Source organism: Camelus ferus, chromosome 3 (assembly GCF_009834535.1).
Source record: "Camelus ferus isolate YT-003-E chromosome 3, BCGSAC_Cfer_1.0, whole genome shotgun sequence".
Taxonomy (NCBI): Eukaryota; Metazoa; Chordata; class Mammalia; order Artiodactyla; family Camelidae; genus Camelus; species Camelus ferus.
The window spans coordinates 98,112,885-98,131,014 of record NC_045698.1 but is presented as its reverse complement, the minus strand read 5'-3'; the positions used below and the strand labels follow the sequence as shown (position 1 = coordinate 98,131,014).

Below are 18,130 nucleotides of genomic sequence, written 5' to 3'. Positions count from 1 at the left end.
GTTCGTTCATTCAATATCACTTCTAAAATGAAAACTCTAGATTAATAAATATATACAGATTAGTGTGAGCATCAAATAATACCACTGTGTGTAACCACTTGTATGTACTACAAAAATATATAACTTTTCAAAGACATCTGATCTACTTCTAGAATGTGGTGGAAGTATTGCCAGTTCTTAAAGTAGAGAAAACAGATTTTTTTAAACAATATTTAAGGGAATTATAATTCCTCATATTGTGTATTTTGAGAGTCAGAGGGATCTGGATATGAAGAAAGGACATAAGATTATTCTCATGTTATCTGAAAGGTGGTTTAGTAAGTTGTTCAACAGCATTGTACAACATGACCTAAAGAAAGTGTAAATGCAAAATATTTTCTTAGCCTGTGTAAATTAACTTTGACCCCTGGGGAGGGGGTGGAATTCGTTTTTAATTCAACTACCTTTTACAATCCCAAAAGGACTCAACTAGATAGTTAAGATTGGCAATATTCATTCTTCTTTCTTCTGTAGTTTCAGACTTACTTTATGAAGGGAAAAATAAACCTCTGAGTAAAACTACTATTAATTTACCTTTCAAAAATACCTGCTTGAACTTAATCCTAACTTGTACTGAAGTACCTTCTAGGAAAGGCAAAGTATACCAGTAAGCATCCTTACATAAGTAATATGAGCTTATTTTTGAAGTTGTTAATAAATTTAGATGTGGGATTGTTTAGCAGTTACTACAGCCTAGAAAGGCTATAATCAATGTGATCTTATTCCTCACACTCCTGATTATATGCTGAGCAGGGTAGTTGTTAGGTATGATTAGGTAACCTCTTTAGTAAAGGAGCATAAGAGAACTCCAAAGGTTAACCATCTGTTTATTACTTCTGCATGGTTAAGGTAAACATCTTTTTACAGACTATGTTATAACATTATGTAAGATATGCCTTACTAGGTAGAAAAATGTGATATGAAGAAAATAAACCTAGTTTTAGTCAATTAAAGAAGAAAGTATATTTAAAATGATAAACTCTTACACCACATCCTTAATGGTACAAAATGTCAGACTTCTATTGGAACATTGGTATAAAATATTTATTTTAGTAATACAACACATGAGTGGACCTTCCTTACAGTTTAACATCCTGTCCTAGGATTTTTTTATCAGATCCCAGAGTACCTCTAATACTTCACACAGAGTTAGGTTGAACCAAATGAAATTGCTGATTATTGTTATTTTTGACATATACAATAATTCTATACAGTTCAACCTAACATTGGTTCAGCAGCATTTCACTTTTCTATAGGAAACAGTCTTTAACTACCTTTTCATCCATCATTTGAACTTCTTTGCCTAAATATATTCTAACAATAGAATCCCTAGAGGAATATGAATAATAGATAACGCCCTTGTACGTGGTTAATTCAACTGTACCATAAACAACAGGAGTAGGCTTTCTCCCCACACCCTTCTCCATTTCCAGCAGAACTGCCTTATCATTAGGTGCTGAACAATATTCTATCTACCAAATATAGCTGGACATTTTACATGTGGCATTTTCAACTTTAAGGAGCAACCATATGCTGTTTGGTTGATGAAGACTTTAAACTCAAAACTAATAAAGATCCCAGCAAGCACCTTATGAACTCTTAACAAAATACAGCAACAAAAGACTAAAATATAGTACTTATATTGTATGTAAAATAGCTTTAACATAAATTGCAACAGTTTAGGAAATTTTTTTTTTAGATATTGTAGCCTCTTAGAAATGCTCACTTCTACTTTGTTTACCTTTGCTAATAAGAAACTGCACGGTGCACAAATGACCAGCTCTTGCGGCTTTCATCAAAGGTGTTCTTCCACCTTCAGATTCATGTTCCTAGCAAAGAAACATCCATAATCCATCACTGCCAATTAATTACCCATCTATTTTAAACACTTAGTACTAGTGACATAAGAAATTATGAAGATTTAATACTTACTCAGTGTAGTCACTTATGTTACCTACCTCAATTCCTCCAAAATGTTGGATTGATTTCAGTTCACATTAGATGGTGTAACTTTCTAAGAGCAAGTTCAGTTTTGCATACCAAATAATAATGGTTAAAGGCTTATGTTTAGTTTGATTCCCAAAGAGAAGTAACTGCATTTTTCTAATACTAAGATTAAAAAGATTTTTCCCTAACTCTTCATCTGAACTAAGAAAAAGGAACTTTAGTTTTGTAAAGTGGTCATGAGGACCTTGATCTCACCATATCAGAAGCCAATAAGAACTCTATCAAAGGATAGTAAAAAAAAAAAAATCCCTGAAGAAAAACACTATGGTATTTCAGGAGTAAAGGGAAAAGGAAAAGGAAAAGGAAAAAATATATCAATGAACAGATAATTTTCAGAGTAGAAATTGAGTGCTTGAATAGTCAAAGGCAAAAGAAGCAGTCTTAACAATAGCAGAAAGAACGTTATTTTTCCTAGGAAGTTTGCCAGCAAGAGAATAAATGATAAAACAGCTTCCAACCATCCTAATAAACCACTTAAAGCATCTTGCTTGTATGGTAAGTAGCACTGTCTGTTGGGAGACCTGTGAACTCTTACTACATGCATCTAAGTATTAAAATGTAGCTAATAGATGACTTTTATGAAAAGTTTTCTCATCTATCTCCTCTTTCACTATGTATGCAAACAATAATTTCTGTTGTTCTGGTCCTCTTCTGTTACTAAGAAAAATTTGACAAAGAATGCTGATTTCTCCTAATTAACTCAGAGAATCCCTTAGCCACCACACAGTTAACCAGTCTATATACAAAACTATATATGATCTACAACTTAGGCAAACTAACAGTAAGAAATAGAATAGATTGTCAACCCAATAGAAACTTTAAACTGGACTGCAGTGACAGGAATCTCACTTTAAAAATTTTTTTCTTTTAGTATAGACTCTCTCAACCTCCCATAAACATTAGTTTATGCTTTGACTTTTTGTTATGCATATTGATTAGACAATGATCTTTATTAAATCTAAGTTATGAAGAATGAATAACTATAGATAACGCCAAAATAAATTGGCTTCAGAATTTTGAACTTAGGTAAATCTAAAATTCTGGCAATTTATTTCAAACAAAATGGAATATACAATATGAAGGTCTTACTCAGAAAGACCTAGAAAGTAGTGTCAACTACACTCTGGAAAAAAAATGCTCTTTAGCAATTGTTATTTCCCCTCCTGCCTCAGGGCCTTTTTGCTTAAGCTGCTCTCTCTTCCCCGTAGCACTTCTTATTAGCTCCTTTTCATCCTTCATGTCTCAAGTCAAGTGTTATTTCTTCAAGGAAGACCTCCTTGAACTTTCTGGCTAGATCAATTTTCCTATTATTGACTTATAGCTCTATGAACCGTTCCTTCATAAGTTCCAATCATGTATTAGTTTAACTATTTGGCTAACGTCCACCATTCAACTGTAAGTTTCATGAGAACGGCAACCATGTACATTTTTGCTTACTGTTATATAGCTAATGTTCAAAGCAATGAAGTGCTTGAATACTGTTTACCAAGAAGGAACCTAAACACGACTGACCCCTCAAATCTTTCCTCTCATAAAACTAAAGTTTGAAGTTTTAATTTTCTATTAGGTAAATAAGAAAAAGAAAAGTTAATTTAACAAGAAATTAAGAGTAGTAGTTACACAGAGTAAGACATTCATTATCTGCATTTGATAATACATTATTACTAGAACATGGGTGGGCAATACTAATGTCACTTTCCCTTTTTTTCCCTTTCTTAGCTTAAGCCTGGCAGTGACACCCATCAACATAACTAGATCCTATGAGTAACGGCAAAGACAAGATTCTGAAAGCCTTGCTTTAGAATAAACTTTTAAAGTAACTGTTAAGTTCTCTATATTTAAAACATTCCCATAGCTGTTAAAAATAAGAAATCAGAAAGTACTATTCCAAGATCCTCACCCCAAGTGAAGCTTCAAAATTCAAAATAATAAAATTTCAGAAATAAAAGGTGTAAAAAGCTGCTTATTATGTTTCCTTATAAATAGTTACTCCTTTGGTTTTGAACAATATGTTTGAGAAAATAGTTGGTAAAACAATGCTACAACTTTATAATGTATTTATACTATTTCATGTCCTCAAATTAATAATGTGTATCAGACAATATGTAATCATTTGTCCCCAAATGTCTGACCACTACATCCTTCTTTTAAAATAGGAATTAAATTTATTTATACAGTTGACCCTTGAAAATTGTGGGCTTGAACTGCGTGAGTCACTTACACATTGGTATCTTAAGCACTATGCTACAGGATACGTGGTTGGTTGAACACATGGATGCAGAACCTTGGATACCAAGGGTGGACTGTAAAGGTACACTTGGATTTTCCACTGCACATGTCAGCGCCCTAACCCCGACATTAGTCAAGGGTCAACTGTGCTGCTTACTAATCAATGTTGGATTTATTATTTCAGCCAGTATTTGTTCAAGATTAATACAATTTTAGGATATAAATTATTTTTTCCCTTCATAAACACAAAATTATTTTTCAAGGCTATAAACTTAGATATTGTGCAATTTAACATTTTTTCTTTCTCTTTTTTGGGGAAAAGCTAGAATAATATAGGGATTATCAACTGCTTGAACATTTAGTAACACATATAATTCCATCTAGGCCTCTTACCCTCAATGGATAGGTGATTTAAAACTACTGATTCAGCTTGTATTATGGCTATTGTTCTATTGAGGGTTCCTTGAATCAATTTTGATAATTTATATATTTTGAGGAAAAAACAGTATTCATTTCATCTAAGTATTCAAATTTATTGATTGTTCATATGATTGCCTTATAAATTTTAAAGTTCTGTACTGTATCATATAGTTATAACTCCCCTTAAGTTTCTATCATTTACCTGTCTTTTTCCCTTTTGAAAAAAGGTGGGCTTATTTTATGTACTTCAGACTATTTTAAAAATCAGTTTTAATTTTTGCTTTTTAATCCCTATTTTTGTTGTTTTCTATTCTATTAACTTTTAATGTCCTTCCTTCTTTGTGCTGTTGTTCCTTTCTTAGCTTCATTTCCACACACACACACACACACACACTCCTCTCTCTCTCTCTCTCTCTCTGCATATAATTTTCCTACTAAGGACCACTTTAGCTGCATCCTCTCACCCAAGTTTTGATGTGTAGTTTTTGGGATAATATCTATTTTGTAACTTTTACTGTGATTGCCTTTTAAACTCATGAATTATCTAAAAGTATTTTTCTTCATTTTCTAGTTGTATGGGATTTTTTTAAAAAAGGTTTTATTATTGATTTGTAATTTTAAAACAACAGAGATCAGAGAATGTAGTTCATATGATTAAAAAGTTCATTTTACAGACTTTTTAGTGGCCTAAAACATGGACAAATTTTATGCATATTATATGTATTAGAAGATAACATATACCATATTTATTGGAAATAAAATGTTAGCTCTCTATAAGAACAAACTTGATTTTTCTGTTCTTAACACTTGTTTGATCTATTTGATCTATCATAGTGAAGTGTATGAAAAAAATCCTATTACTACAAATGTAAAACTAATTTTCTTGTAATTTTGTAATTTTCTCTTATCTGGAGGATGGATGTGAGTAACTGATTGTTACACCAGTTGGGGGAGCATTTATCTCTAAAAATGATTTTGGCTTAAAATTCCATTTTGTCTGATATTAATATTGCCTTACATAACTTTTTTCATTACTTTGTCAACCTTTCCCTGTCATTTTCCTTTAGGTTTTTCTCCTGAAAACAGAATTTTACTAGATTTTGGTTTTGAATCAAATTCAAAAGACTGCCCTTATAAATAGGTTTATATTTGTTCTGATTCATAATATATTTTTCTAAAAAAGAGTCTTTAAAGTTATTCAGTACCTGATTATCCTCTCCTGAACAAAACAAAGATTCTAGCATGGTTTTAACTCTCTAACATATTCTTCTGAATTTCTGTCATACTATTGCTGTCTAGATTTTTAGTACTACTTTGGTTTTAAGCATAAAAATTTAGGCTTTATACTCACAAATTTATATTTATATTTTACCAATCTCTTTGCTTACCGTAGCTTTTTGCATCCCACGCCTTCCTCCAGGGCTCATTTTTCTCCTGATTGATGTACATATCTTTTAGTAGTTCTTTTGGCAAAGGTCTGAAATGGTAAACTCTTTTATTCTTTGTAGATCTGAAAATATGCTTATTTTTCCTTCTTTGGAATGCTAGTGGAGTACAAAGTTCTATACTGTGCTATTTTCTTCTGGCATTTTGAGGACATTACTCTCCATTGTTTTCTGTGATTATTACTCTTGATAAGAATCTGTCAACAATTTGATTGTTGTTTCTTTGTAGATAATGAATTTCTCTGCCAGTACCTTTTAAGATTTTTCTTTATCCGGAAAATTCTGATGTTTCATGTGTTCTCCTTGGTGATTGATTTTTCTATAAAGGATTCACGTCAGGTTTCAATTCTAGAAAATTCTCCATCTTTATCTCTTCAAGTATTGCCTCTGTTTTCTGTTTCCACCCTCTCCTGCAGGAACTTCAAATAGGTGTATGGTAGAGCCTCTTAATCTATCCCCTTTCTCTCAATTTCTCTCTCATATTTTTCATCTCTTTATCTTTCTGCTACATTGTGTTACTTCTTATTTTATCATCTTATTCATTCTTTATTCATCATCCAATACACTGTTTAACCTATATACTGAATTTTTATTTCCACAACTTTTTCCCCTGAAAGTTTAAATGTTTTATTTCAAATCTAGCTGTTCTTAATTCATAATCATAAGCTTTTGTTTCATTGCCTCACACTGTTTTAGGGCTATTGTTCATAGTTTAAAATAATCATGTTTAAAATCTGTAAGTTTAAGTCTTTTATTTCAGTTTCCTTGGGCTCTTCTTCTGTGTTGCTGCTTTTTGTTTACTTGCATTTTGACTATCTCTCTTGTGTAGACTTGCTCTTTAGCTTTATGCATTTTTTTACTTGAAAAAGCTCATTTTGTATTGGAGTTGCTTTTTCTTTTATTTCCATCCACAAACTTACTGTTTTCTCATCAGATGGTTTGAAAGTTGCCTCAGTCTGGTCCATTCTAGAAGTAGATCTTTCCTTGGCAACTTAAGCTTCTGATTCCATGAAGTTATTTCTGTTCTGCTCACTACATCAAATAATGTTTTCCTCCAAGTTCTTAGTTACACTGTTGTCTTTGCAGCTTCCCTCTATGAAAAACAATTAGATAATTTCTAACTGCAATCCTGGGCAGTTGCTTGGAGCCTTTTCTCCAACTTGCTTCACAGGTGGGGCAATAACGTACGAGTTCCGTGCTTCAGTCAAGTAGACTATAGATCTATTGGCCTGTTTCATGTAAGATGCATTCCATCCCTATTCCTTCATAGAAGATGAAATCCCAGCCCCCAGTGCCCATTTCTTTTAGGTTTAATTCTCTTTGGGTCTATAGCTTCAGCTGTGGATCCATGCTCCATTTCTAGCCCACAGAGTTCTTTAATCTTGTTTCTGAGTATAGCTACATATTTTTAATTTACTTTATTTCTCTCTCGTTGTTTTATTTAATATATCTATGTACTTGAAATGATAGGGAGCAGAAAGGCTTCAAAATGTACTAACACTGATTTTACCTTCTTGACTGGAAGTCTCTTGTTACTTATATTTAAACAACCTTGAGATAGCGGAAAAGGACTCATTTAACATACAATAACCTAGAAAAAAAGAACTTGGCCTTTAAAAAAAGGTATCAGGAGTTTTGTGGATTTCACAGATAGTTTTAGGGATAAAGAAAAAATTGATTAAAGTTTTCCAGCTTTAAGTAGTGAAATTTAAATATATATATTATTCCTTAATAAAGAGTTATTTTAAAAGTGGGAGATCGTATTTAATTTATTAAGGTAAGCTAATTACTAACAGTTGAAGAAAAGTGGATAATCAGAGCTTACAAGCCCTCCTTATATCTTATCCATGAAAAGTGTTCTGGTTCTGATGAATAACCACTGTAAGAAAAAAGGTGCAGTTTTTTTTTTTTTTCTACTTGGCTTTGAAAAACAAAATTTAATTTTACAGTAAGGTTTTCTTTTTTTTTTTTTTAAGTTGATTTCCTTTAAAATCACAGTCATGGATACCCAGGGTATTCATGAATATATCTAAGATTGTAACTACCACAGAGGAAGTGTTCCTTGGAGTTGAAAGAAGGACATTGTCTAGGGTGAAAGAACAGAATCAGAGGAGAGGAAAGGGAGACTGTTTTATACTATATATGTACTAGAGGATTCTTATACTCTCCCCCAGGGTATATTCTTCCAACTCACAACTGTATATTAATCATTACCTTGGTGATCTGTTACTGATCAGATTCATATCGCTCAACAGAAATGAGATGGGAAAAGATTAAAAGGCACTGTTCTAGGGTTTGTGTTAAGCTCAGTTCCTAAAAACCACAAGTAACAAAGAGAAAAATCAAGCTTATTTCAGTTTGGATGGAGTAAGAATGATAATAAAGCAAAGATGGAAAAAGAACAGAACTCAACAATGATGCAGAATAATCTAGAGACTCTAGCAATGTCTCAAAGTGTGGAATATGGAGGACTTATCAGAATCTCCTGGGATATCATTTAACATGCAGACTTCCCACTCCAGATCTACTGAATCTGAACCTCTAAAAGTGGTGCTGGAAATCTCAATTTTAAAAAGTATCCCAAGTTTCGAGACTTACAGCTACAGAGACAGATTTATATTCACATTTCCTTTAACAAATCCAGAGAGAAAGAAATACTTTAGCTGCAATAACACTCAGCTTTATATTCCTGATAGGAGCCAGAGCAATTATGTAAACTGAGTAAAAGTTTACATTTTCACATAATATTTTGTGAGAGAAATTTATTTACTTTCTTCAAAATAGAATGAACATAACATCTCATTCAACAAAGTAAAAATGACGATACTTAATAAGCATTATGATTAAAAGTGGCTTGATACTGAAAAATGTATTTTAGATAGATGCAATCACATTCCCCCCCCCCACCTAATTTAAAAGTTAAGCACTGCTCCTGAGTTTAAAGAAATCTCTCTGGATTATAATGGATATTAAATTTGCCTGACTTTTAAAACCATCAGGCACAAATTCCATACATTTTTTCAAAAGAAAAGAAATATTTGCTTATGAACAAGTAAATCACTTTCTTAAAAACCAATTTCAGAATAAGATTACAGGAGATGATTTTAAGAAAATTTAATTTTATAGAAATTAGGGCATGAACAATACAGGAAATGTTTCACTAAACTACTGGTGGGGGTAGTATTTGAGGATTATATTTTAAAAATCCAATATATCATCCTAAATCTGAGTTTCAGATTTTAGATTAACAAAGCTGAATACAAAGGATTTTAAAACTGAGACTTTTTCTCTGGGGTATCTAAACTCTCCTAATAAGGGAGAATGAAAAGGCACTACCTGAATAAAAAAACTACTTTCACCTAGGTTATTTTTTAGGAATACCACATAAAAGGAATACTAAGGAAGCAAACTACTAGTAATATAAATCTCTTTTTATTGGAACTTCATAATCTTTTTCAATCGAAGAGGATTTCCTTTGTCACCCAGCAAGGTCCTGGAACTTCTTGGCTGGAATTCAGATATCCAGAGTTCTGGTTACCTACATCATCTATCTTTATGTAGTAGCTTACAAGCATCAAAGGCCACCCTCACCTGATGCTTGGCCGGATCTATGCCCTCCAAAATAGTCTTCATGTCCTCCTGCTTGTCCTGTGAAAGGAAAAAGAAGAACTCACGGATCTTATTCCAAAAATGAAAATCACAGTTGGCCATGAAGACCTTGTGCATGGTACTTCAGGTGCTGGGCTTTGTTAAGTCAGGATCATCAACTAAAAAGATTCCCCATCTGTAGAGAACATAATCTCCTAAACAAAGCATGATTTTTAAGGGTATGATAATGTGGTTCTCTACCAATATAACTTCAATATAAACCTTATATATGCATATATAATTCTGCTAAATTATCTGAACTCATGCCTTGCTTTTGCCTCCAAATACAACTAAAGCTATAGAATCAAGAGCACTATCTTAATATCTAGTCAAGGAAATAATTAAATCAGAAGATTTGGGAATATCAAAGGTTGGGAGAAAAAGTAGGGAAAATACTGCAAGATGATTAAACAGTTATGTAATACCCCTTTCATTATAAACACACTTAGTGCTCACACTTTTCAACTAAAACGGGAGACTTCAAGGACCTTGAGAGATGGAATATCTATTTTTTCTCTAGATCTAGACTCCTATTAGAAAGAAAGTACTTGGAGGTAAGACAGGGAGACAACTGAAGAAACAGTAATAAGCTTTGCAGTCACTGACCAGGGTCAACTAAGCCTCCAAATAAGAAATGTGGCCTAGAGAAGATTTCACTCCAAGTCACTCCTACCTTCTACCCTGGGTGATATGCTTACCCTAAGGGGATGTGTGCTCCTATGGTAGAGGTTTGGTGAGAAAGTATTCTGAGACAACTACATGATTTGAAGAAGCTGACTATTAAAGCTCACTTTCTCTCCCTTCCTCATTCCCATATGATTTCCAGCAAATACAAGCCCCAGTCAAATATAAATAAATAAGCACAAAGTATCCAACACAGAGCCTATTAAGAAGTTCCTGTGAAACGGAAACAAAACTTTAGTCAAATACTTCCCTGTACTTTCAAATAAAGAGAGCATGAATGCTTTAAATAGTTGAACAAAGTGATATAACAGCAAGAGGAAATTTAAAAGTGAGTTGGAAGAGCAGAAGAAACTAAGTAATAATGAAACCATGAAAACCACACTAGAAGCAGCAACAAGCATACAGAAAAAATAGTGACCTGGTAGATGGGCTTAAGAAAGAAACAATGTAGAGGAAAAGGACAATGAAATGAAAAGAATCAGACATAAAGATAAAACAAATAGAGGATATCCAATATATGGATAATAAATATCCCAGAAGAAAACAGAACAGAAAAAGAAGTATTCAAGGTTGTAGTAGAAGAAAATTGGAAGATGAGGAGGAAAAAGAAAAGGAGAAGGGGAAAAGGATGAATTAAAATCTTCAGATAGAAAGTACTCAGTGTTTTCCACGAAAAACTATTATAGAATAACAAACACCAAGGCACATCCTGGTGAAATCATAGAGGTCTAAGGATAATAAAAGAATCTTATGATATTCCAGGCGGAAAAAATAAAGTCACTTACATACAATGTGGAATATTCTACCACGCTCTGGCCTGGTACCAGAAGGCAGCAGAACAGAGAGCTTAGAATTTTGAGGGGAAAAAAACAAGTGATTCAATAATTTTATGTTCGGCTACATTCATGTATAAATACAACACACAGTAGTCTCAAAAATGCAAGCACCTGCGAATTCCTTTTTTTTTGCTGGGAAGAGGAAATTCAAATCAAAATACCGGTATCAGTCACCAAAAAGGTGAGTCAAATTCAGGAAAACAAAATTAAGAGGCTATATAATTTGAAAGACTAGTGAGGTAGATACTGAATCTACCTAAATATATAGTTAAACAACTTCAAGAAATAGGGCCATAAAACAGAATGTAAATGTTACAAAATCATGACAGTGTAATAATAAAATAACTCATGAAAAGTCCTATGGTGGAAGACACATTAATCTCATCTTCAGAATGAAATCAGTAAGTATGGTCTGATATTTAGTTTTTTAAAATCAGTTTCTTTTTTAAACAAAATATTTCAAAAATTGCATTTGCAAATTATGTCTGAATAGTCTTCCAGAAAGTAACTTAATACCTGTGTTTTACATAGTTCACCAAAGTTTGGGGAGCAATTAGTGAGCAGCTCATAGGTCTATTTGGAACACAGGGATTCTTTTTAGATAAAATGAAAAAGAAGACTCTGATCCGAGATTAGAAAATTAAACCATTTTTTTAGAAAAAGGAAGAAAGGAAGGAAAGAGTTAAAGAAGAAATCCAACTCATGTCAATGAGAATGTGGTGAATCAAAACACCTCAGTTGTTAACAGAAGTGTAGTCTGGTTCAGCATTTTTGAACAATTTGGCAGCAGCTTTCAAAATTTTAGACTTGGACCCTCTGATAACTAGCAATTTCAATTCCAGGAATTTATCCCTATAGATACATTCATAAAAATAGCAAATATATATAAATATGTATAACAATATTTAGTGTAGCACCATTTGTAATATTTAAAACCTGTAATAACCCAGATATTTATGAATACATTCATGGTTAATAAATTATATAGAACACTGGGTACCTGTGAAAAAGAATGAGAAATCTATAGGAATTGACAGAAAAATATTACAGAGAAAAAAGTTTCAGAACAGTATATGTGATAACAAATCCATTCACATAAAGACGTATAGCCCACATGCATAGAATATATATATGCTTAGGTGTATAGAAATGTCAAGGACACACAACATACTGCTTAAATTTTTTTTTTAATCTCATGAAAGAAGATCTAGTCTACATTTCTATTTCATAAGATTTAATATACATAACAAACTGGTCCTTTAAAATATGTTTATTTTAAGGGAAGTCCCCATCAAATCTCATCTCAAAGGAAATAAATTCCAGGAATAAAAAACAAAGGATGCTAATGTATCCATGTCCAAATCACCCAGTTTCCATTAGCTCAACTATTCTAGGAAAATGCCCACAAAAGCTCATTTGGCTGGTAGAAAAGCACAAGGGTCAGAGAACTTACTTTATGGTTAGGGATGAAAATCAGTACTAGACCAGTATGACATACTCATAGGATTCAGTTTACTCAGTACAAAAGTGCTTCAATTTTTATTCTAAAGTTAAAAATAATAAACCTGTAAAACCTATGATCAAATCTACAGAGAAAATTAGTATAGAAAAAATAAAAACTCTTTCAGTAAGGTATTACACAAAGAATCAAATATTGATTATATGTGTTTCTTTCAATATGTGACTTTTTGTCATACATACATAAAATGTCCCGGAAGGATACTAAAAAACTGAGCAACACTGCCAATAGAGAGGGAAAATGGGTGCCCATGGGACAGTTTTATACTCTGAATTTTGAACCATGTAACGGTATTACCTATTTAAAAATAAGAAAAGTATTTTTATCAATCAATTATAAACTTTTGTTAAAAATTTAGCCAAGGGAAGGAAAATAACTGATTTGTAAAGAATCAATTATTACTCAATATGGCAAAGACCCATTACTTAGCAACACTGTGTGACTACCACACTTAAGATTGGTTCTATTTTTTTCTCTGATTTATTTCATCTAAAGCAGACCTATTATGAGCATAAAGAAAGAAACCATGTCCTAGCTCGTCCTTGGAAACCTTTGTCTTCCGCCCCTATCTTCAAGGTAGCAAACATCTTACAGTAAAACAGTATTTCTAAATTCCTTGTGTCTCACTGAACACTGCCTATGTATACTTGAAAGCCAAAGCTGAAAAAACAATCCTAAACAAAGGAAATTTTGAAAAGTTTGAAGGCATGTAAGATGAGAAGAAAGGGATGTAACAAAGTTTATTCTGCCCCTTGAAATAAACTTTAACTGTAGGAAAAGAAGAAAAAAATTCACAACTGAACAGTCCCAAAGATAACTGGAGAAACTATGTTGCTGAGGAAATAGTTTACTTAAAACAAAAATCCACATCAATGAAACTCTTCCTATTTATTTGACAGTATTTAAGTAGATAAAATACTGATAGTAAAAAGACAGGGTGGAAGAGATAATGATTTAGCATTATAATACTAGATGATTCTTAATCTTTATTGGGGTAGACTTACCAAATTATTGTATATTTTAGGGGTTAGTAACTTTTATCTATTAAAATAATCTGTAAAATATTTTATAAAGCTAAATCTGCTAATTATTAACTGTAAATAACCCCCCAAATAATGTTTGGATAATTTAAGATACATTTGGTATACACAAAGATTTTAAGAGAGAGAATAATTTATGGAACACATCACTATTATTAGTAATGATAATTTATACCTTAAAATTTCATTTTCTTCAAGGATTCCATAGTACTTTATACATTTTTGGGCTAAGCACTCAAGATCATCTAGTCCATCTAATACATTCAAACAGGTAGTTGGTTAACTTGTTCTTTACTAGCATAAAATTAGATTTCTTAAACCACATTGCTAAAGATCTTCTGGTCCAAATCCCTCATGAAAAAAGGAAAGGGGAAAGGTGAGGGAGAAAAACAAAAGAAGACTAGGGAATCTAAGTGATTTGCTGAAGGATACCTAGCAGAGCCAAAGCAAGAATATTTAAGTATACTACAGAATGCTAATGTGTTTTAATACAAATTTTCTTTCCTTACAATGGGTTCACATCGTATTATACCTATAATAACATCAAATACTAAAACAAATCTGAGACCAAAAACAAAAAATAGTATGCAGAGGAAGAAAACACATAAAGGAATAATCTTTATCTCACTATAAAGTGATTCCCATTACAGGGGTAACAAGAGATGCAAATAGCAGGAAGATATGGATTAAGTGATTTGTTCAAGGCTCTCTGCTTATTGAGTAATCTTGATGCTTATAGAGCAGTAAAACAATTCTGGATATTAAATAGGGAGAATTTTTCAAAAACCTCTTGGAATTAATGGACAACATTTTATGTTATTTAATTTTTTTGATTTCCAATAGGACATTTTAAGTGGCCTATTTAGGAATATTAATCTAGTTCAAAGGTTTTAAATAATGGATTATTCAAATTTATGCAGTTATTACAGTTAGACAAGCTACATATCAATCCATAATCTTGTAGATATGACAGATATTCAATGTTTTTGCTTTTACTGGAAATAGCCATAAAATTTTGTTTTGTTTAAAAGATTCTTAAGGGTAAATGAAGTTTCAAATAACTAAGTTTCAAAATTAGAACATGCACATATTTTGAGGATCTACCTGAAAATGCTCAAGTATGCCATCAGTACAGGCTGTGATTTTTTTAAAAAGCAGTAAAAAAGAAAACATGTAGATTTCCTTTAAAACTAAGTTCTATAGTATACTTACTACACATGTAGAATGAAAAGCCCTAAAACCTCTCAATTTCATCTCAGGAAACAATACAAGAAATCCAAACAGCTGTGTGTTAAATATTTTTAAAATTATAATTAATATCCTAGCTGATTCTAGTGCAAAATATTTTTTAAAATGGGAAACAACAGCTTTCAAACTCCTTTAAAAAAATAATAAAGCCTTCAATTATGGCAAAAGTTAAGCTCTAAAAATCTAACAAAGCATAGGGATTTGTACAGGTGTTGGTACAGATTATGTTCCAAAGGTTGACTTCTACAATCTTATTTAAAACTGAAAGTAAAAATAGTTACCCCCAAAATGAAGGTTCTCAGCCAGCCCACCAAAACAAAATGAAACAAAAGACCTCCACATTTTTAACTTAAAGACCTACCAAACCTAGGTATCAAGAACACATCTATGGGATGCCAGGAATGGAAAACATCTTTAAACCACTGGAAGAAATTACTATAGCTCCAAACAGATACTAGGAGGTGTCAGCAAAGAATGAAGGACAAGAAAGATGCCTTGTAAGGTCCACCTAGTAAGAATTATCAGCCATTTTTTCTTGGGACTCAGGAACTGATCTGCCTGCTTTACTCATTTCTTGTTTTTGATTAGGTCTTCTCTTTCTACCCTCTGGCTTATAGAAAAGCCTGAAATCACAAAGTTTATTTATAGGTTTTAAGTACTAAACTTACTATACTTTTCCATACTTTCCACACTTTCTATAAAGACCAAGAACTACTTTTTACCATCAGGAAAAGAACTAATAATAAAACTGAAATGTCTCTCCGCAGACAGCAAAAGCATGAAATAGGCAATATATTTTTAAAAGTGAAAAATTAATAAATAACTCAAAAGGAGAAAAACAGAAAAAGTTATATACATGAAGTTATTAAATCTAACAGTATTTCTAACAGTGAAAAATAAAAAGCAACTCAAGGTTTAGGGTTCATCAACTTGATGGAATATTACACAAGACTTATAAATACAGAGAATATGTAGCAATAGGGAAAAGATTATGATAGAATACATAGCCAGAAAATAGAAAATAACTGTATGATTATAATTACATGTAAATATGAATGCAAAGATAGATCACAAAATAGAAAAACAATTACATTAGAATAGCAGTATTACATTTGTACTTAAGATATATATTAATCTGAGCTACTTTTTAATCTTATATTTTGAATGTAAAACAGTATGGTAACTCTAAATCCTTCTGTCTGTTCATTTAAGAAAATTTGTTTAAGGATCTCTAATCACAGACAATTTACCTAATTCCAGAAGACTATAAAAATAAAACATTTAAAAATATTTCATAACAGATTTTTAATTCTGTCAAGATTGGTAATGTTGTCAAGATTGGTAATGTTTTCCTATACCTTAGAGTGCATTTAACAGATAGTACCTCCTTTTCTTATTTAATATTTTTAGAAGAACTCCTAATAAACAAGAAAGTGACTTTGCTATGGAAAAATGGAATAAGGAAAAGAGAATTCTGATAAAAATTCAGAGGATAAGAGTATTAAACTTTGCTAATAGTAGCTAAGCTTTTATGCTCTACCCTATTTCTTTATTTCAAGTGATGAAATACTTCAATTCTTAATTTTATAGATGACCCAAAGCAAATCTAAAAAAAAACTCAGATATAGAACAAAGGCAGATGATTAAGATCTACTTAACATATCTGTCATAATTTTCAAACAAAATAAGTACACCTCCTAGAAATTCTAACTGATGGGGCAGATCCTGATTAATGAGAATGAATGCTAGTATTATCACTACAGTATTCAGTATTAGTAGAAATGATTATAAATAAATAGAATTACTATATTATACATTAATTTTAGTTAATAATTATTTTCCAGTAATGTTCTCAGATATTTTTGGGGAAATGTCTGTTGCTGGAAATGATTTAAAAGGCAATACACAATTGCACAATTTTTTCTAAATAACTGAAATCAATGAACTTGATTCTCTGCAACATATATAACTATTTACGTCTTCGAAGATTTTTGAGAAACATGTGAGGGAACTCTGGGAGGAATTCTAGAAAGCACTTTAAAGTACTCTCACAAAATAAAAATTAGTCAAAGCACACATTTCAGAAAGAAGCATGAAACTTAAAGTGGGATATTATCTACAATTTCCCATAGTTGTAGGGATTATTACACATATGAACCTGTCATCTAATTTGAAACTTTACAAAGCCAAAATAGAAGACACTAAAAGAACAGAGAAAGCAGAGAATGCTGCGATAACGTTGTTAGGAACATGACAGTAGCTATATTTTAAATGTCTAACTAATCAGAAAAACAAAAGAAATCACTCAGTGATTTGACAGGTTATTCTATTCTATAAACATACCATTGAATCTATGATATGTCTAACAAAGGGCAGTTACAAAGGTTCAGGAATGTCAAATGGGATTAGGGTGAGAGAAGGAAACAAACAAATGGTTTTACCTAGGAAAAGAAAGAGTACGTCCTTTTAAAAACTTTCAAATATACCTAATAAATGCAACAACTAGAACAAATAGCCAAACTTTTTGAAGTTATTTTATACAAAGCAGGCAAACTATTAATTTTCTTTACTAGTATTTTTTAAGTGTTAAAAATAAATGAATATTAACATTCACGCAAAAATACTTGAAATTAAAAATATCTTACTAAATCAGCTCCTGCTTGAAGCAAAACATCTGCAACATCTGTATGTCCATTTTCACAAGCGTAGGTTAAGGCCGTGTCTCCTGTTGCTGTTGTAGCATGAACATTAGCACCTGGCAAACAAACAAACAAAAATCATACAATTATTTTGTGAATTTTCAAATTATATTAGATAGTCCCATTTTGCAATTTGGTGGAACTCATAAACTCTAAAAGTAAAAATAGAAGAATATAATTTAAGTATCTTAATTTTCCTTTAGATATATTTTGAAAAAAATGCTTTTAGCCACACAGAAAGAACTATACCAAATATAAAAAATTCAGTACATCCCCAGGAAGATATACCCTAAGAAATAAAATATAAAAGCTGCAA

The 18,130-nt window shown here is 31.8% G+C and overlaps 1 protein-coding gene across 13 annotated transcripts in view; it reads right to left on the bottom strand.

Moving 5' to 3' along the window:
- Nucleotides 1–18,130, bottom strand: part of LOC102509932 (ankyrin repeat and KH domain-containing protein 1) — a 112,320-nt gene that overhangs the window by 45,958 nt on the left and 48,232 nt on the right. For 7 of the 13 annotated variants that reach the window (XM_032476881.1, XM_014552921.2, XM_014552924.2 and 4 more), the window contains exons 10-12: nucleotides 17,761–17,870; nucleotides 9,732–9,788; nucleotides 1,781–1,868 (exon numbers count right to left, since the gene is read on the bottom strand). In XM_032476881.1, the coding sequence (XP_032332772.1) occupies nucleotides 1,781–1,868; nucleotides 9,732–9,788; nucleotides 17,761–17,870 (255 nt within the window). Of the gene's footprint in view, nucleotides 1–1,780; nucleotides 1,869–8,039; nucleotides 9,789–17,760; nucleotides 17,871–18,130 lie in introns of those variants that run through there. The other 6 variants (XM_032476884.1, XM_032476889.1, XM_032476891.1 and 3 more) reach the window with 3 other exon arrangements.